Source organism: Candoia aspera, chromosome 2 (genome assembly GCF_035149785.1).
Source record: "Candoia aspera isolate rCanAsp1 chromosome 2, rCanAsp1.hap2, whole genome shotgun sequence".
NCBI classification, from domain to species: domain Eukaryota; kingdom Metazoa; phylum Chordata; class Lepidosauria; order Squamata; family Boidae; genus Candoia; species Candoia aspera.
The window spans coordinates 224143209-224164175 of NC_086154.1; the positions used below are offsets into that span (position 1 = coordinate 224143209).

Below are 20967 nucleotides of genomic sequence, written 5' to 3' on the forward strand. Positions count from 1 at the left end.
TCAAGATAGTGACCCACATCCTGAATTGTACTTCAAAATACACTGACAGCCAGTGCAGTTTTTTCAGCAATGATGTAATATGGCAGTACCATGACTGTCCAGTAAGTGTGTGGGCAGCTTCATTTTGGACCAGCTGAAGTTTCCAGAATGTCTTCCAAGGTAGCCCTATTTTAAGTGAATTACAATAAACTGGACAAGAGATGACAAGGGCGTGAGTGACCATCCTCAGCACATCCTGTTCTAGGTGATATACAATATTGATGCTACCTCAGCCCAAACCAGCAGATTGATCATGTAGATATTAAAGATGATGGGGGAAGGTGAAGGGCCAAAAGCATGACCTCTCCCCCCAACCCCATGCAATTATAACTGGATCCATCTACTAAGGTAGGAGCAGAACTACCGTAAAACATTGCCTCCAACTGCCAACCCTTGCAGGAGGTCTTGAAGGATAGTATGATCAATAGTTTCAAAATTGCCAAGAGATCTAGGAAGATAAAGATGGTTGCACTCCCTTCTCTAACTCCTGCCATGAGTGATCCATGACAACCAGTCTGGTTTTCATCCCATGCCCTGGTGTTAATCCAAACTGCCATAGATCCACATACTCCAGTGTTCTCTGTAATTGTAATTCCACTACTTTCTCAACATCCTTCTCAAAAAGAGATTGGAGATAGGACAATAGTTATTCACTATTGCTAGATCCAGAGCTCATTTCACAAGGAGTGGGCAGACTAGGACTTCTTTCAAAGCTGTTCAATATTCCCTTCCCTCAAAAAAGAGTTGATTACTGCCAGGGTCCAACTCCTAGTCCCCTTTCTAGCTATTTGGCCAGCCAGATATGTCAGGGTCTAGCTGCTTTGGCCAGCCAGATGTGTCAAGTAGAGGTGCTAATATCATAGAGATCTTTATCTACTACCTTGACATTAAGAGACTCAAAAACTTTGCAGGTAACATCACAAGTTGACACCTCTATCATTTCAAAAAATTCCATCCATCTGGCTTCCAAATCAGAGCAAATGCAAGTGATTTTATCCATGAAATGCTCAGACAGATGATCACAACTTACACTAATTGGTTCTTCCGGCCCATCCTTGCCTAATAGGGTCTGGGACACTCTAAATAGTGCAGCTGGCAGACATTCCACAGACACAATAAGGGCAGGGAAGTATGTAATTGCCAAATGTTCAGTATTATGCCTGAGTTGTATTCCTATTTAAATTGGTCTTCTTTTAGCTCCTTTTTTTCCTAGTTTATACTTTCAAAAATACATGTACTATTTGATTTTTCTGTGACTTAGTGATGTGTTTTTGTTGGTAACCAGTTAAATGACTTTCCACCTCTGTTTCTGCCTCACCCTTTATAGCAACGTTAAAGATATCCACTCAGTTCTTGAAGTGACAGTTTACGATGAAGATCGTGATCGGAGTGCTGACTTCCTGGGCAAAGTGGTTATTCCATTATTGTATGTAAGTTGATATTATTATTGTTATTATTATCATTGTCGTCGTTATCTGCTCCGAATTTCTTTATGCTCATGGAAACAATCAGTACAGGCTGTCATTTTTCAACCAAGGTCTGTAATAGGAATACTGAAAAAAATTTAACATACTCAATTCACAGCCATGTTGAATCCCATGATAGTTAATTTTTCCTGACAGACTTGGTCCTGGTAATGAACAGGTACTTGTCAGAATTGCCACAGTTGTTTTTGGTTCTCTGTCAGTTTCAGCAGCTGGGGGTCAAAGGTCATGGAGGGAGTGTATTCAGTGGAGACTGTGAGACAGACGGCTGTCATGTCCTTTTCCTGCAGATTCAAAATGGTGAACAGAAAGCCTACGTTTTGAAAAACAAGCAGCTGACAGGGCCAACAAAGGGGGTCATCTATCTTGAAATGGATGTGATTTTTAATGCTGTAAGTCTTAACTTTGGCTTTTTTGTACTGCTAAAGAGTTCGGTTTCATGAAAGCTTTTGTTGCTGATTTGTAGAGAATTTCTGTCATTCCTCATTTTCTCTAAACTTTGATATATGCTGCACAATACTCTTCTGCCACTGCCTGAGACAGTCACACTTTATCACTTCGCTGCTACTGCTGCTAATGCTAAGATATACACAAGCATGGGTTTTGTGTTTCATATTTCTAGCTTGTAATCTTGGCCTCGTGCTTTGGAAATGCCGTAATAATGATTTTAAATGATATATGTTTCAGTGCCTAAATATTATGATATTCTGATGTTTAGGTGAAAGCCAGCATCCAAACGTTAATGCCCAAAGAACAGAAATATATTGAAGAAGAAAACAGAATATCTAAACAGGTAAAGATTTAGAACTGCAATGTTACTTTGCAGATTTTTTTTTATAAGCATTGACAGCACTCCCCCATTTATTGGAAAAGTTTATCTGGGAGTAGCACCCACACCCACAACACTCCTAGCAAAAATTGAGCCTTAGAAAAGTGTCATGAGAACCAGAATAAAGTCATCAGCTTTCCCCGTGTATCAGGTTATGGCACAGGTGGCTGTAAACTTAGTCTAGCATACATTTGGTGGCTAATTTGACCTACAGGAACTCTCATATTATTGTGGATTAGGGAATCTATCAGTCTTTTGTTCTCCTAGTTCTAATACTGTGGTGCTTATTAGAATCTTAATTAAGGCAACAAACGTTTATTTGACTCTTCAAAGACTGACAAATACATTTTTCTATGTGTATTTACCTTTTAATAGCTGAAATATTTACTTATCAATAGCAACTATTTAAAAATTCCATTTTGTTGAATAATTGGTTAAAGTAATATTATAACCAAGTTTACTTTATATTTTTCATGATTACAATTATGGTACCAAAAGAGAAAGGCTGTAAATCAATCCATTTTCCGGAGCTGATTCATAAACTGAATAGTATTCGTATATTTCTTACTTAAAATGTAGAGTTACTTTCAGTAAGGAATTTTTATAAGCAGTGAGATAATATTTACATAATCATAAAATAAGCAAGTGCTTTTCTGTAATACACAAAACAAAATACTTTCTTCAAGATACCAGATTCTTAGAAATTAGTGGCACATTTGTAGAAAGTGGATAGAATTAATCCTTTATCAGTTAGTCTGAACTTAAAATATCTCATTAGAGAAATCTTATTTTAAATAAAACAGGTACAGTATTATGCTTTAAAATGCAACAGGTTTTTTTCAGTGAACTTTATGAATAAATTCAAAGTAATATCTTTCCAAAAGCTGGTAAAAAAATCTTCATAGTTCTTAAAAAGAAATGCATGGTTCTTCTTGTTTGTGTAATGTTTTGTCATGTCTTAAATGGAAAAAACAAGTAAAATTGTCTGAGAATTACTGCATATGTCATTTCTTAGAACTAGTATAAAAAGAATTCTGTTTCAAAAATCTAGATTGATATACTAAATCTCTGAACCTCAGTGCCTGGAGCATGGTTACATATTTGGAACGAAAGCTTCGTAAGTATGGCAGCATTGTAATCTCTGCTATTGTGCTGCACAGTAGAACAGTACAGGCCTTTATATATTGCAATTACTGATAAAGCTGTGGATTCCTATAGACAGTTCCTTTTTTATTCTTCAGTAATAGCACTTTTAATCTATATAGTATATCTTTTTGGGATAAGGTGTGTACACAGTCAGAATATATTTAACAGCACAAAAGAAGCTAACACATGCTCTGTGTTTCTTACCTCTAGCTTCTTCTAAGGAACTTTATGCGTGTGAAACGTTGTGTCATGGTCATTATAAATGCTGCCTACTTTATAAATAGTTGTTTTGAATGGGAGTCACCACCAAGAAGTCTGGCTGCTTTTGTGGTATGATATTTTTCATTTAATCAACATATTATTCTTAACCATTTGTGGCAAGTTTAAGGGAAAACAATTCTTAATTTTGCACACAAGCTTTTAACAATTCCTATTCGTCCTGGTGACCAATGCAAATGGCTAAACAAATCATAGAAGAATTTTCTGAGATTTGCTTAATCACTCCTGCTGGCAGGAGAAGCAAACCAGGAGCATTCAAGTAGGATGCACCAGCAGGTTGTTTGTTCACAATAAGCCAAAACTGAATGTGCAAAGACAGATAATATGTAATGGTCTCACACTTGGAATGCAATGATATCTTATCAATATTCAGTAAGTAAGCAATAATATTGGATAGTCCGTAGTTTTTAGATTGGTATGCACTCTGAATTACTGATCTCTAAAAAAAATGAAAGTTACTTATCAGGGCTAGGAAGTTTAATGCAGTCAGTAGGATCTTTATTATGTCACTCTTGATGAATTAGATTCCTGGTCCCTAAAGCTCTTCATCCTTTGAGAAAAGTATTTTCTTAGTTATATATTTAATACTTATTTTTTTAGCCATCAAAGGCAACCCCTGATGGGGTTTTCTTGCTTCATAATCTTAAGTGTATAATCTGCATCATTCTTTTGGTAAAAGAGTTTCCTGCTCTGTGGGTAGGCTTCTACCACTGTTTATACAATGAATAATATTAATATTGGAGGTATGTAGAAGTTGTTTTCTAGATTTCATATAAAGCATTACTATATTAATACGTGCAAGAAACTGAAGTGTGATTTGTTGCGTCATGTGGTGTTCAGACAACTGTTTAACCCAAGGAATCATGTGGGAGGGGTATGTGACATAACAGTTTTCCTATCTGGAAGAATTGAAATATTGCTATGGGGCTTATTCATGTGATTTATTGACTTAAACATTCAGGGTGATATAAGAAATTATTATACAGATGTACCAACTTGAACTGTCTCTGTAGATTGATGGAAAACCACATGATATTAGGAATAAGACTATTCCATGGAGAATGCTATTTGTGATAGCTGTATACTATCCAGAGTCAGAGGCTGCATCCTTCTGAGTACAAGTTGCTGGTGAACAACAGTGACAAGGCTATTGCCATCATTTCTGTTTTTAGATAAGTTCTTAATGCTGTGGAATACAAAATTAAAAAACAGAATCTCAGATCTTTTTCTTTACCTTAAGCCGTTTGCCTTTCATTGATTTTGATGTCACATGCAGGTTCTCCATTGGTCAAGATAGCCCAAAGTGTAATGGGTCTTAAGAAAGAATCAAAATATAGGCACCGTAACGTTTTAAAATAGTATTATGCCATGATCTTTATATAACATGATCCTTAGGTTGATATCTTGTAGGTACAGTCTGAATGCTTTCAAAGCCTTTTGATGAGAGGCAGGTGATATTTATGTGCCTATAGTCAAGACTTTTATGACTGATTTGTCATAAGGTAGATTTCAACAACCTACCCTACTGTCAAAGAGCCACAACAAGTACATAGCTTTTTATTATGACTAGTTTTCTGTAACAGTTTTACTTGTATACCAATTATATCTGAGTCTTAGTGTATTTACTGATTATAGTATTGCAACCTACATCTACTATTCTGCAAAATTTAGACTGTTTAAAATGCCATTAAAGTAATGAGAGTTAGACAGTCCTAACAAATTGGAGAGTAAATGAGCAACCCTTGATGAAGTAATCTGATGGATCCAAAGTTGTGCAAAGTGGAATCCCATTAATTTTTATTCTTTCAACTGCTTGGGAAGGGAGGATTAACAAAATAACATCTTCCTTAAGTCAGGGCAGGTGTCAGCACCTAGCTATTCTAAAAAAAAAAAAAAAAACTAAGTAGAATCAGACCTGATTAAAACTTGGAAAGGAAGGCAACACAAAATTCCAGGATTACAGGCTACACTAAAAAATCAAATGTCCTGAACAAATGAAATGGTAGATCACTTCCATAGAGTTTTCTAGAAAACAACATGGATGTAGTGTCAGCCCTCCCAGGTAAACCAGACAGGAAATATGACCAGATCAGCTAATTCTATTTTATTGTAAGGCTACATTAACAGAATCTTGCAAGTCTGAAAGTACTGCCGTCTCTTTTTACAGCCTTTTTACAGAATATCCTGCCGTCTCTTTTTACAGCCTGATCATATAGGGCAGATCCTTCCCAACCAGTTGTGGACTCCTCCCTCTTTTATCTGAATCATTCCCTAGGCAGGATCTCTTCCCTTCATCCCTCAAAGTCATTCCTACATACCATTACATGTAGTAAAGCTCAACTCAAGGGAGATTTTATTACTTAACTTCCTCCAATGGGAAATTTCTGCTAGATCTTGGTTTGTTCCAACAACTCTCTTCTGCTCATATAACATGTTCCAAAGCTTAGGATTTAAATAGTATAGAAACAAATATTATAGTACTTTCTGTTAGGCTAACCTCCCCCCTTCCCCAGTAGATATTGTTTCCCCAGTTGCTATATTGAACATAACTAAGTGTTTGGTATGTAAAACTACTCCAATAAAATTTTAAAAATATTAGCTTCTTTGTTCACATTTCAATTAAGAAGTTTAGATTACTTCTACATAATTTTAACATGTAGTTATTCAAAATACTTTACCTAATATATGGAAGTCACCTTTCACATAGAAATTAGAAGAATTATCTTTGCAGTAGCCTAGTGTAGGTATCAAAATGTCTTCAAAATTGGGTTTAATTTTCTCCAACTCTTGACCAGACATTCCTGTACTTGTAGATGTTGGAGAGTGTAGTGCTTTAGGGCAGATGAGGATGTATACAACCTTTTCCTCTACTGTCATATTACTATAATGGGCAGAAAAATAATTGGATGTCTAAGATTTAAGTAAAAGGAGATGCTTCAACATGAATCAGTGAATTATTTTGGCAGACAAATTTTAATCTGTAAATAGGTTTGTGGATAATTTGTGGTACCTTTGGCCATTTTGAATTGTTTTAGCCTTTTCAGTTGTTATATGTTAAGTGCTGCTATGTTAACATTAACATTTGATATTTTACACATTTATTTCCTGCATTGCTGTGCGGTCTTTGGGGAAATGTGCTCTAGTGCTACATGAAAGAGACAAAGTATTGATCAGGTAACATTTCAGTTACACTTATGTATGTTGCAAAATTAATGAAAATGCCAGGCAAAAATGTCAGAGTGCACAAAAAGGTGGGATTTGAATTTGGGCAGTTTAATGAAAAGTTTAAGATTTATGTTACCATATGTCCTTTTAGCCTACAGTATACAAGTCATAATACAATCATTGCTGAGTTACTTGAAGGAATATTAAGCATTGATTTATAAGAAAACAGCCAATCCTCAAAGCAAGTGATATTCCCAAATGACTTCATTTAACTTTATTAGTGTAAATATTCAAATCTTCCTCTAAATAACAATAATCTTTTCATATAAGGGAAAATGATACATTCCACATTTTCTCCAAGAGCTTGGAAGATTAGTCGTCGTCTTTTGATTTTAGCTGACATTCATCTGCAACCTGTTTTAGATTTTTAAAGTAAATCTAAAGCAGTTCCAGTACTATTTTTCCTGTTTTAGTGCTCAGATTTATTTAGCTTAGGTTTGTACATATTTATGTAAACTATTTCTGTGTTTAGCCATCACACATGAAAAACTAGAGGTGCATCTTGAAATGATTAAGGTCTTACATTATCATTACAAATTTATGATTAATAGGGAAATCATAGGATAACGTAATGGAGAAACATGAACATTATTTAATAGATTCCTTTTTGGTAAACCTGCTTTTGGATAAGACTGACAGAATTGAGAAATAATTTGTGCAGTAGAAAGATTTTGCAAATAATTCTGATAACTTAGTAATAATTGTGAAGCTGCCCTCAGTGTATAAAGAAATAGCTTCTCAGCAGCAATATATTATATTCATTATTATTTATTTAATTGTATTATTATATATTCCAAATTTTCTCTAGGAACTCAAGGTGCTATACATAGAATTCCCTCCCCTAATTTTCCTCCCAATAACCCTTATCTTGGGAGGGTGGAGAGTGGCTATCCCAAAGTCATCCAATGAATTTCAGTGGATGAGTATGGATTTGATCCTGGGCTTCCATAGTTCCAGTTCAGTAACTTAACCATTATACAAAAGTAGCTTTTATTTCAGTGATAAATAAATTAAATAAAATAACTAGGAAAAAAGAACAGACTGCAAGACTCAGCTCTTCGTTGTTTTTGTTTTTTAGAATGTAATCAAAACATTGCATTTCTATACTATATTGTTAATTAATATTTAACATTGTTTTCTCATGGAGATTTGTAAGAGGGACTTTCTTTGAAATAAGACAGGAGCAGTTGCATATCTTCTGGACCATAAACCTGGGCAGATGGCATACATCTGTTATTGCCATAAAAGTGTACTGAGAGTTTCCACAGTTACAGAACATATTCATATTGAATCACTGGCAATTTCAGTCTGTGTACTCTGAGAGAATAACATTTATTGTTAAATTCAGAAGTCTACATGTAGCATTCATCCATAGCCTTTTGATCCCCGTGTTCTCTCATTGGAGCCTTTGGTGCATTGCCCACCAAAACAGCTGCTCCTGTGGGCCTGAGGTTTGGCAGGGCTGCATCAATTCCAGATAGGGGAGACAGTTTGGGAACTAGAGGAGTTGGTGAGACACACAAAATTACATGTCAGTGCATTCCATGTCCATGCTGAGTATTTTGATTTAAATTGTTTCTTTAAAAGAAAATAACTTTCCCTGCTGATGGATTTTGTATCAATATTTAAATATTCAATTGAGCAATTTAGGCATAGCCTGTAGGAACCACAGAATTCTATGCATATCAGGAACTGCTTCTAAGAAATTGGGGGCGGGGGATCTGTGTCATGTGTACAGCAAGAATTGAGTTTGTAAACTTGTTACTGCAGAATACAGTGTATTTTCATGCTCTAAATCTTCTGTACTACCATAAATTGCTGTTCTTCTTGGATGGGAAGTTTGTATCTGGCAAGGGATGGGGGGAATAGAATGCTCATACCTGGGAAGAAACAAGCTATCAATGTGTTGATGCTTGGATTTTTGAAAATATTCCTTTCTTCCTGATGCATTAAGTGCATTAGATCAGTTCTGATATAGTGTAGAAAATAGTTAATCTGATGGTGGGAACAGCTCGGGCCATCTAATTCATAAATAAATACCTTGATATTCAACCCCCCCAGTTATGTTTTTTTGTCTGTTCTTTTTCATTTTCAGCTCCATTTGTTAAACAAATGCTTAGCTCTTTTTGCCTTCTTTGTATGTACATCTCAAACGTTCATAGTTGTTTTCTTCATTTGTTTTCAAACTTGGGACTGTTTTTGAGCTTCCAGGTATCAGGTCAAATTTTAAGTAGCAGCAACCCTTTGTTAACAACAACTTTACTTAAATTCCTTATTTAAATATAAATTTAGCAATGTTACAAGAAAAAAATATGAGCAGTGTTTTTTTATTATTATTATGAAAATTCAACATGAGCAAAATTGGGAATTTGGATTCCAATTTGTACATTATTTAACGTTTTAGTGTATTTTATCCCTCTAAGGAGACATTTATTTCTTTCAAAACTAGAAGGTAGATATTCTGGAAGAGGGAAAATAATGAACTCCTTAATGTACAGTGCAAGAAACTGGGAAATCCAAAATATTCTATTTGAAATGTGGATTCATGTTCCAGAAATACTTTTTTACACATGAAATTATGAAAAAAACTATTTAAAACTTGCTTTATTTATCAGGGGTGGGGGAGGGAGAAAGGCCATTCTGTAACAGAGTTCTCAGGGCAGTTTACAACAATCCTATTATCCTTAGATTTTTAATGATTTTAGGAATCTGCTGTTTAAAATCTGACAATTATAATTCCTAGCTCATCAGAATAAAAATACAAAGTGAAAATTATGATATTTTAAATAGTACTAACAATAATTTGCTCTGAAAAAAATGAACTTGCTGTTAAAGGGTAATACGGAATTAGAATATATTGAAAATGCAATTAATGTCAACCACATAGTAGCCTTCATTACTCTCAGAACTATATAGGCAACATGATTACCATGTCTCTATTCAGATTATAATGGATCACCTTCCTTAACTAGAAATGACTCATTAATGGGCCAATTCAGGTTCCTCTCTACCTCATTAAAATGATAAAGCTAAAAAGAAAAAAAGGCTAATCTAACATTAGCTGATCACTGTCTAAAAAGTAAAATCTACTGCAAGTGAAACTTGACTCCTGGTGACTTCATGGCCATGCATACTTGCTACTTACTTTTGATGTTATAGTATAAATAATCACTCATGTGGAAGCAATATATGCAAAATGCTATTAAATGTGCTTTAATTCCAAAATAAAACTATAACATTTGATGAATCTCTTTTGACTATCTTTATGTCTGTCTGCACAAGTACACTAAATAAATATTTCATATAAAAAAATAAATCCCTCTGAAAACTGCATGTCCATTAGGTCACCCTTGATCCTTATCATTCTTGTTTTGGAATACCTAGTATGTGGCAATAAACAATATTCCTCCTATTACTTTTCTATAAGATTGTCACCTAGCCAGTGTTTTGTCCTGTAATGAAATCAGTGTGTGTGGGCAGCGTCTCTCTCTTTCTTCCCTTCCTGTTTATAATGGGTGAGAGGGGGAAGAGTCTCTTCTCTTTCATTTCATGTAGTGTTTAATCCTAGTGATTCTCTCCATATCATCCCTACCAGGGTGGTTTAGCTAGCAGCATTTCATTTGCCTCCCCCCTCCTGTCTTTCCTGCCATAAAGCTTTGCAACTCCTAAGCTCTTTGTTTACAGCACTTTCCTTCTCTACACTGTTCCACTTGCTGTGAATAAGATCAAGACAGAACAAGCAGACCAGAGTGTTTTCTGGGCTGGGCTGAGATAGCAAGAACTGTTGCCTCGAGTGGATGGGAGGCGTGTGTACCTACTTACCTTACCTCTGAAAGGCAAATGCACATGGCTTCAGTTTGAATTAAAAACTAAACAGGAATTACGCTGTAACTGATTCTTAATAAAACTGAAGTTGTAACTAATGAATGCTTGAAACTTTCATAAACAAGTGTTCTATTGAAAGAAACTCTATGTATATATAGATAATACAAGATTTGGGTAGTCTGTAGTTGCAGTCTTTATGCTATGCTATTAGCACAAAGAGCATGAATTAATACAAGTATTGTAGCATTGATGCATGAAATTAAAATAAAAAACATAAGGCCATATTATCAACATTTTTAACACGCAACTCTTAAGCAGATTTAATTGTCTTGTTTCTACTCAGGAATTTACATACTAACAGATTTAGTTTACATTTTAAAATCACTTAAGCTGTATAAATAATCCTGTTTGAGCTTTTATTAGTTAATTATTTTGGGTGTATTGCACGGTATTCCAAACTGCCTATTTTGTAAAGCTGGAAGGCAGTCTGTGAAGTTAGTAATTATTTCAGGAATTACTAGTTTCATATACTTTTGCAATTAGTAACCATCAAAATATTCTTACAGGACAGTTTTTCATTGAGATGGTGTTTGTTTCTCTACTTCTGTGCTGTGGGTCGACTTGTGTATCTCCTTTCCTTGAGCAGATATAATATATATCTATTTCAGCGACTGAGCGTTTGAGTGCACCTCACAGCTGATAACTCGGGCAGCCCATCTCGTACTAGAATGGTATCACTGAACTGTCTGGAGTTACCTACCAAAGAAACAATTACTCTATCAGGGTCAAATACCCTTTCACCTTTCTACCTGAACACCTGCAAATTGAGCTGTATCCCATTCAGAATTTTAAGAACAGAGCCATTGTAAGGGAGTAGTTTGTTTCTGGGAGAAAATTATGCCAGTTCTCTCTTAAATGAAAGACAAGTCTGTTGTTACTTAAGGGATATTAAGCTTCACTGCATTTTTGAGGAAAACAAATTTGCTGTAACTTTATCTCTAATGTAGTATTGAATAGGTGCAAATAGACTCTATAGCATGTATAGCAGAGCAAGAAAAATAAGAGTTTGTTAAAGCAATGAAAGGGATTTGTAACCCTTATATTTTGAAGGGATACCTTATCAGAATCAGTGGTTAGAAGGGAAAATGTCTTAGTTACAGCCTGAACATTAAATACCTGCACAGTAATTTACCCAAAAGTACTATCAAAGAAGGATGTTTTGTCTATTCTATACTCAGTGAAATTATAAATTTCCTGAAAGTAACGAGGCTGATGGTCTTTAGTTAGTGAGTTACTATTGTTAAGACTAAACCAAAGTAGTTACAGTATTGCCAAACTCTGTGAGTTTCCTTTATGATAATGCCTTATATATTCATTTGGTAATTTCATTATTTTATGTTTTATTTAAAATATAGATATATTAGTACATGTTTCTCCTTCATTTTAGAGTCTTATTATTGATAATTTGCAAAGCAAACTATCATCTGCTATTTTTATTAGGAATTTGAGGTTTTGGCCAGAAATTTGAAACACATTATAGAAATAAGACAGGTGTTGTCATTATTATAATTTATATAATTGTGAAATGAGCTTTAATTTACATTAACAAAAATGTGCAGTTGAGTTAGGTTTTAAATTGAAGTAAAGAAATGTGGCATTAAACTGATAAATTTATAGTGCAATACTGTATATACCTACACAGGAGTAACTCCTGTGGTAGAACTTGTCCCATAGAAATTTGTATAGGATTCCTGTCTTATTGTTGTTTCTCAAAAGTGCCAGTGTATATGGCCTACATATAAGATGCATAATTGCCAATTTAATTGTCAAACTGTTGGATCCTCATGAAGGATTTTATCTGTCTATAACTGACAATTATATAAATGGTTTCATTTGGGTAATGTTTTAGTAGATTGCTTCACTTATTCATCTCATTTGAATGTTTACTGGTTTTCTGCATTTGAACTTTTTTTTTTAAATTCACCATAGCAATGAGACCAAATGGAACAAAGTTTATTTAAATAAATTATATCCCACCCGTTTAATGTATGAATAACTTCGATAGCAAAAATGGAAGTTTGAAGTGGAATTGGCTATCATGTTGTCTTTAAAAATATATTAATGAATTATTTATGAAACAAAATTTACTTGTATTAATGTTCATATTAAGAAATATATTTCTGAATCATGAAGGGAGCATTAATGTTCCCATATTGTAGCCCGCCCAAGATTGCAAATTATACACATCAGAGAGTGATCAAAGCGGTGAAAATGTATGTGATATATCCATCAAGGGCCAGTTAACTGACCTGAGTACTTGGGTTTTTTTAAAATCCATATATTCTAGTAATAAATTATTCAAATTGAATATCTGTGGCAAATATGATATAACTGATTTAGAGATGGAGATAAATACATTTCAAAAAAAGAACCTGCATGTGTTCTATTCCTTGCCTTTAAAAAAAAAATCTGAACCTGAGGTGTTATATACATTTAACTGGAATAAGTCCATTTTATTTAGTTGAAGATAATCCTGTGCAATTTTACACTGAAGTAAATCTCACTAAATAATTGCTTTTGAATAATAAGTTTCAAACCAAACTATAAGGCTCTAATCCCATGCACAAATTAATGGATATAAAATCCATTGTTAGTGTGATTTCCAAATAAACATAGAATTGGGCATTAAAATGCAAGCCAGAGTCAATATAAGTGAGATTTCAGTAGAATGAGAGACAATAAAAATGTTTGTTGCCTTGGAAGCATCATGCCTGTCTATCATATCTTCTGTTCCTCTTTTATCAATGGCAAAATGCAAACTGCACTCACTGGATGACAGAACAGACCCCCCTCCTTTTTTTTGCATGAGGTTTATATTATTTTTTATATATCTATTTTAAAATTGTATTATATATAATTTGTGCTGTAGAAGTTAAAAAGTAAGATTTTACTGATGTACAGCTGATCCTTTAGAGAAACATTTTGTCCAAAATGGATGAGATAAAACTTCAGTACAGTCTAAAGTTTAAAACAATATAGCCAATGCCAAGAATTTGATTAGAATGATTTATTATATCAAGGTTTTTCTTTTATTCAGTGTTTGTCTTTGGTATAGCCATTTTAAACTTCTTTTTAAGAGGAACCTTGACTGTCACACAAATAATAGAAATAAAATCCCAAATCCACAAAAGCTTTATAAATTAATGACAAGTCATCCATCTTTGGGTTTAGTGCTGCATTCTGCACCAGCTTATGTCTTATAATTAACAATCTCAGTTGTGTATTTATTCTTTTTCAGATTTTAAGTTCTGTATCATACCAAAGATCAGAGACCTTCCAGAAAACTCCTGCCCCAGAACATTTTTCTTGATGTACTTTCTGTCTTCTTTCCCAAGAGACCTATTATGAGTTTTTATTTTTTTATTTGTTGGAAGATAATTATGCTTGTTGTCAATAAAAAGAATTTTGTAGGGGGAAGTTTTCAGTGCAAATAAGAACATGATTTTTCTGTATCACGTATTCCAGAGAATACACCTGCTTAAGTATAGAATTGTAGCAGCAGATTATATAAGAGTACTAAAAAAATATCTAAAAATTTAAAGAATATGCATTTGCATGCAAAATGCAATTTTAATATATAAACAGAAATGTTGTTAAATTTTATTCCTAGAATTTAAGTTTATGGGCACCATTAAATATTAGATTCTGTGTTGGAGTTAAGTTTAGTAATTTAACTTCTAAAACTGGACCATTTTGTACCTAGCAGTTTCATTTTTTATAGATGAAAGCTATTGTCAGATTTATTTTTGAATTCTTCTTAATGATACAAGCCTTTTCCTTAAATTCACTATTTATTATAAAAACATATACTTGGAACAGAAGCATTCACTAAAATTGTAGTACTGTTTTAAAGGACACTGAATTATTTTAATGTCAGATTTTTAAAGTAATTTTCTGCATAGAAGATATAAAGCAGTTTAAAAATAAGTGTATTTAACATTAAAAAAATACTTGAAAGCCTTTTCATTATCCTAATTTGACACAATTAGATTCAACAGCTTAAATGTGTATACCTGAAGATTATTCTTACTTACCTGTAATTTAAATAAAGAAATATAAAGGGAAATTGCAAAATACTCAAATTTGTTTCCTCTTAGATTACAGAGGTAATGAGTGAAACTGACCTATTAAATATGAAATATAGGCTGAACACATATGCCAAGTTATGATATTTCTTTTGAATTATTTCCCAAAAAAGATGGTTAATATCTGTTATTCATTTAACACATGCAAAAATACATATCTTAATCTGCATGCTTATAATATAATAAATACATAGAATCAAATGTGCTTGATTTACAACTATGCATTAGTGCTCTACAGAGAAAAAGTATTCTAATAATTACAATGATGACATATATTAACTAGCATACACATTAATCATTTTTATTATTGACTTATATCACATAGTTTATCCTATCATGCAGAAAAAAATATTTAAAATGCATTATAGAATAGTCAGTTTGAAGTATGTGAAGCTGCTTCCATAGGAGTGTTTCACTCACTCTAGGAAATAACATTTAGAAGTACGCTAGCCTGATTTCGAGATGCTTTCTGTGTCAGCAGAAGCACAAAGAATGCCTCATGTATCAGTGCTTGTCCCTTTCACTTTAATATTAGAAACAGCTCTTTATCACATGTGCTTCAGTGGCAAAGTCAGCTTGAAAAGGTATTTACAAAAACCTACTTATTAGGACATTCAGTCATTTGTAGTAAGCAACATTTGTAGAGTCTCAGCATTTTCCCTCATTGTTGAGCTTATTATTTTACATTTCTGTGAAAATGCTAGAGTATTTTGGGTTTTTTAGCTCAGTTTATCACTTCTAAAAATGTTCAATAAATGTCATTCTTTAAAATGAAAGGAAGTTTTGCTAGCATTGCACTAGCAGAAACACTGAATATTCTTAACAATGGAGTAGGGAGACAGCTGAGAAGAGGGAAGAATGGACAATTCTAAATTTTAGATAAAAACAAAAGATATTCTTCATACATCTGATATCCCAATATTTATATGTTTTTGCTAATTTATAAAACTTTTGCTTCCTCCTTTGAACACATTAATGATAAATGAAATGTTGTTCTGCATTTGAACCCCTAGGTAGCACTGTTGTCTCACAAAAACAGTGACATCACAAGACAAGGCTTTATTTATTTATTTATTCATTTAATCAATCAATGAATCTTCACAAACCAAATCTAACTAGCATTACATTTGTATAGTTTTCAGACTCTAGTGATGAACTGTGCTGTTATGGCAAATGGCCTAAATACCATGCTATGAGATTCTCTCTCTTTCCTGGGTGATCTGGTGGAGGAAAAGCAGAGTGGCAAAATCCAGATTATTAGCTGAAATCCAAAAGTTACTTTGCTATGGTATCTGCAAAGGAATTTTTCTTTTAATGTGTTGCTTTTCAGCTATCAATACATCTTTGAGATTCTGATAGACTATATTCCATTTCCTTTATACAAAACACTATTCAGTGCTTGCTTTATTTTCAGCTCACTAATGAGGTAAATGAAGTCTCAATCTCTTAATCTTGCTTTTCTTTTCATCTCTAAACAGGGCCACCTACATGATTTCCATTTAGCTATGTGAGAGAAATGCACTGGTTCCTATGAGACTGGCATGGAGCAGTAGTAAGCAATCCTTGTACACTGCTTTTGCGCCATTTATTAAGTAGTACTCTAGACATTAGCAGCATGTATGAATGGCTGTTGCTATTTCAGGGTTCCTTGGTAAATTCAGTTAATGAGCAGTGTAGAACAAAACATTAAACATTGATTTTTTTTTAAATTGCCCTAGAAGTGATCCCTTGCTTTAATGGTTAATGAATTGCACACATGCTACTAAAGAAGACCTCTCTCTGGTTCACATGACTTGTCTACGGTATTTTGAATTATCCCAAAAGTAATGTGTTCTTACCAGATAGATTTTCCTTCCCCTTAATACAAACTCTTCTTAGTTCTATTATTCTTATAATAAGTATATATTATGGAAGAAGATTGAGTTATTTTTCTGATTTGCAATCATGGCCTGCTTGAATCAAAATTTGGAGCTTCATTCTATTTTATTAATAACAAAGCAGATAAAAATATTGTTTTGAAGTTATAGATTTGTTATACCTTGCTCTAAGAAAGGTGGACTTCAATTATTACAATAGTTTCCTTTTATTCATTTGTCTCCCCCCCTCCCTTTGGTTAACATAAGGCAGCTGTGAGTGCAAAATTCATTGAGATTCACTAAGTGGGATTAAAAAAAACCTACAAAGGGCTATTAATGTGCATCTTTATTATTCCTTTGTCAGCGTGCTGCACCATGGGAGACTTGAAAAGGGAACACTACAGCTTTCTATGAACAAGCTGTTTTCTAATCATATTATCTGTGCGTTCGTGCGTATACTAGAACATGCAAAGTCAAATGCAGGTGGGAGGGAGCTACCCTTTGACTCACTGTAGCAGCAAAAATATTTCAGGCTATCAGCATGGGAGTTTTCAGCTTTTCCTTGTCTCAATAAAAAGAAGTATCTTTATCTTGAAGGCAAAGAACACAAATAGATCCCTAATGTGTTTGCATGAATTCTAAAAAGAAAAAAGAAAGAAAAGAAACCTTGCAATTAAAAATAGAATAGTGAGGAAATTTGAATACAAAAGAAACAGAGAAGTATTATGGTGAAATCTATTTGTAGTGAATTCAATAAAGTTAAAAACAGGAGCTTCTATGGTGATACCTTCTTTCTTCCTCCCTTTCCCTCCACCCTAAATTTCTGTGGTCATTAGCCAAGTTAGAACAAATGGTTCTTATAAAAATGTTCATAGCTTGATCTGTCAAAGAAAAGCTATTTCCATGGTATGCCCCAAAACAGGGCTTGTTGAATGCATGAGTGCTGTTGAACACAAATGCAGACTGTTGTAAAGGAATCTTCTGTCTGGGCATAACAAAAGCTTTTTACAATGTCTGATGTAACATTGCACAGTTTAGCTACCAAATTGTTACATTTTAATTATGATAAATAATCATGTAGAGTCATCTTAACTTTGAAAATACGTTTAGAACCATGACTAAAACAAATTTTGGGGAAATGGGAGATTCTGATCATAATCAAAAATACTGTTAGGATCTACAATCCATAAACACTTTTGCCAGTACTGCTGGCTTACCTGCTTCTTCTCTTTAAATGCATTATGTCGTTATGATCCTAGAGGATCCTTCAACCATCTTTTCAGTAAGGAAGGATAGGAGACTGGCCATTAATTGGTTTGTATAAAATATAGAATCTGGTTTAATTTACAGTATTACAGTATATATTTCATTTGTCCGTTCATTGCTTGGCTAAATTAACCAAGTCTTGTAAAAGTTTAATGACTAAGAAATTGATTACAGTCTAAGCTTATGATTACAACATATTCCTTGGGGGCACTACTGTTCTTGCAGGGACATGCAGAAGTATTGTCCACATTGATTCTCCATTTATTTTATTGAGAATGTAAAATACCTGCCCAACTGAAAATGGAGTGGGGGGATGATTCTTTCGTTCCACTAAGATCCATCCCCTTTTTGTCTCTGGTATCTTAGCCTTCTCTTTTTGTTTCCTTTGTTTTTTTTCCCTCAGTGTGAGAGAAATAACATAACTATAAGTACTGGTCTTACTGTTTTGTATCCAGCCATGCCTCTGTAATATCTGAGCTTTGGCACTTAAAAAAAAATTGGCATATGCTTTTAGATCTCCAAAATTGAGTATAGTAGCCTAATCTTTTGTGATCTAGAATTCACTTCTTCATGATGCATTTAAGTATTACCCTCAGTTGAAAAGTGTGTTTATGTGTGCGTATATGTGTGAGTGAGTGATATACAAATCACCCATGGCTTGATTTGAAGATTCAGTTCAAAATTCTAATTCAGTAAATTGGCTTAATTCAGTGTAAAAAACTGGCTGGAAATTTATAGAATCAGTTCCAAGATTTGGATCAATAAAAGTGTGTGTGCATGTACAAATGTTTTTATTTTATTTGAAGGCACCTGATTCAATATGTTAATTCAATTCAAAGGGATGATTTGATTGAAACTCTGAACTGAAATTTTATATACAGGTAGTTGTCGACTTATGACCATTTGTTCAGCGACCATTCGAAGTTACAACAGTGCTGAATGAATGTGGTTACAACTGGTACCACTGTCCCAGTACCCCTGTGATCATGTGCTCATGATCTGGGCGCTTGGCAACCTGTTTGCACTTACAAACCGGTGATCACCATTTGCAATCTTCCCTGCCAGCTTCCCTACAAAGTTCTCCCATTGAATTTCTGGGGAAGCCATCAGAGAAGGTTGCAAGTTGCTGGGTAAGTCCCCCACCTGCGCACCCTCTCTAGCCCCTCTTGCACTTGCACTGCGCCAGCCACTCGTGCACCCCTGCACACCCTCCCTGATCCACTTGGCACCTCTTGAGCACTGCCATGCACCCACACTGACCCCCCTCCTCACCCCTCCCCCACCCGGCAGTAGCCACTTACCTGCCTGCCAGCCTGGGACTTGCAACTTTCCACTGGCTTCCTCACTGGCTTTGGTTGTGGGAGGCTGGCAGGAAGTTGCCTCACTTAACAACCATGCGATTCAGTTAACAACTGAGGTCAGGCAACCAGGACTGCAGGGATTGCTATCACTAAGTGATGTGGTCATGCTTTATGACTGCATCGCTTACTGGTGGAAATTCTGGCCCCAATTGTTGTAAGTCGAGGACTACCTGTAATCCCTTTTGATATATAAAGGGAAAAAATTGTAATCAGTAGGATTAAATGACAGTGAAATATAAATAGAACAGATTATACCCTCCCTATGATTTGCGTTTCGTAAAATATATCCTAATTCACAAAAATGCTACAAAGGTCTTTGTTGGTTTTGCTGCAGGAAAGTAATGTGACCACCCTTCAGAAAGCTTTTACCTTTGGAAAGTCAGTGGTCAGATTGGAACCATTAGAAGGCTATTCATTTCCCATCGTTACAATATGGTATCAAGCATATAAATATTGAATTCACTTGGACATCACAATAAATACAAAATCAAACAGTTTGATACTGTGGATTCAGAATGTCAGTAATAGCTGCTCTTTTTCCTATCTCTTTTCCCAAGATCTTGGCCAATATAAGCAAAGAAAGTTCTCTAAAATAGACCTGTCCCATTGAGACAACTACAGTACATTGTGTATGCTCTCATTTCCTGAATAGTGAATGTAATATAGGTCACCTCTGAGCATTTTAGTCAAAAGAATAGTGGAATGAGATCTGTCCACTCCAGATTTTTATGAACCATGTCCTTGTAGTAGTGTAAAAATAAACCCCCAGATCCTTAATTTCCCAAGCTGTTGAAATTCACAGATATTCTATTAGCCTGCAATATCTGTTCATGTTGTTATAGACATTAAAGCATTCTCCATGTGCTAATACCAATGCAGGGTCCTGGCTCATGTGAAAGCCACTGTGCAGTCATACCTATTTGCAAAGGTATTCCATCTGCAGAAATAGAAGCTGACATCATTGGAGCCTGGTAGTAGGGTGTGGGTGTATTATCAGGAACATGCACATGTTGAACATCTGGACACCATAATACATGAATGGGGTTAATGTCATGCTAATTTCTGACAGGACCATACGCTTAAAGTTTCTAATGTATTCAGGTCACAAGACACAAGAAAAACCTTAAAATGGCAGTGATAAACTAAGGATGATTAAATTACTCTTCTGAAACAGCTTCACAAAGATGAGTAACAGAATTGTGCATAGAAGATATGTTGGGTTCTACCTTTAATAAAGCAGAAGGCTATAATGAGAAAGTTATGTTCAATTAATGTGGTGAAGGCAATTTTTGTGCTTCAGTACTGAATTTTATGCTTACCATAGTGCCAAAAAATTACTTATCAAGCTTATAAGGAGAACTGGATTGGGTAGGACTATACCAGTAGGAACAACTTAAATTTGTTTTTTAAAGCAGGCCTCACTAATTTGGGAACATTCTGCCACTTTCTTATGAGCTGCTCAGCTTCTATTTACATTTGTCTATTTCAGTTGATATTGCATCTTTTCTGTAG

The 20967-nt window shown here is 34.4% G+C and overlaps 1 protein-coding gene across 1 annotated transcript in view; it reads left to right on the top strand.

The window, feature by feature from the left end:
• MCTP1 (multiple C2 and transmembrane domain containing 1) overlaps window positions 1-20967 on the top strand; it is a 194537-nt gene that overhangs the window by 104797 nt on the left and 68773 nt on the right. The window contains exons 14-17 of the mRNA XM_063295414.1: window positions 1367-1469; window positions 1814-1915; window positions 2242-2316; window positions 3709-3828. Of these exons, the coding sequence (XP_063151484.1) occupies window positions 1367-1469; window positions 1814-1915; window positions 2242-2316; window positions 3709-3828 (400 nt within the window). The remainder of the gene's footprint in view (window positions 1-1366; window positions 1470-1813; window positions 1916-2241; window positions 2317-3708; window positions 3829-20967) is intronic.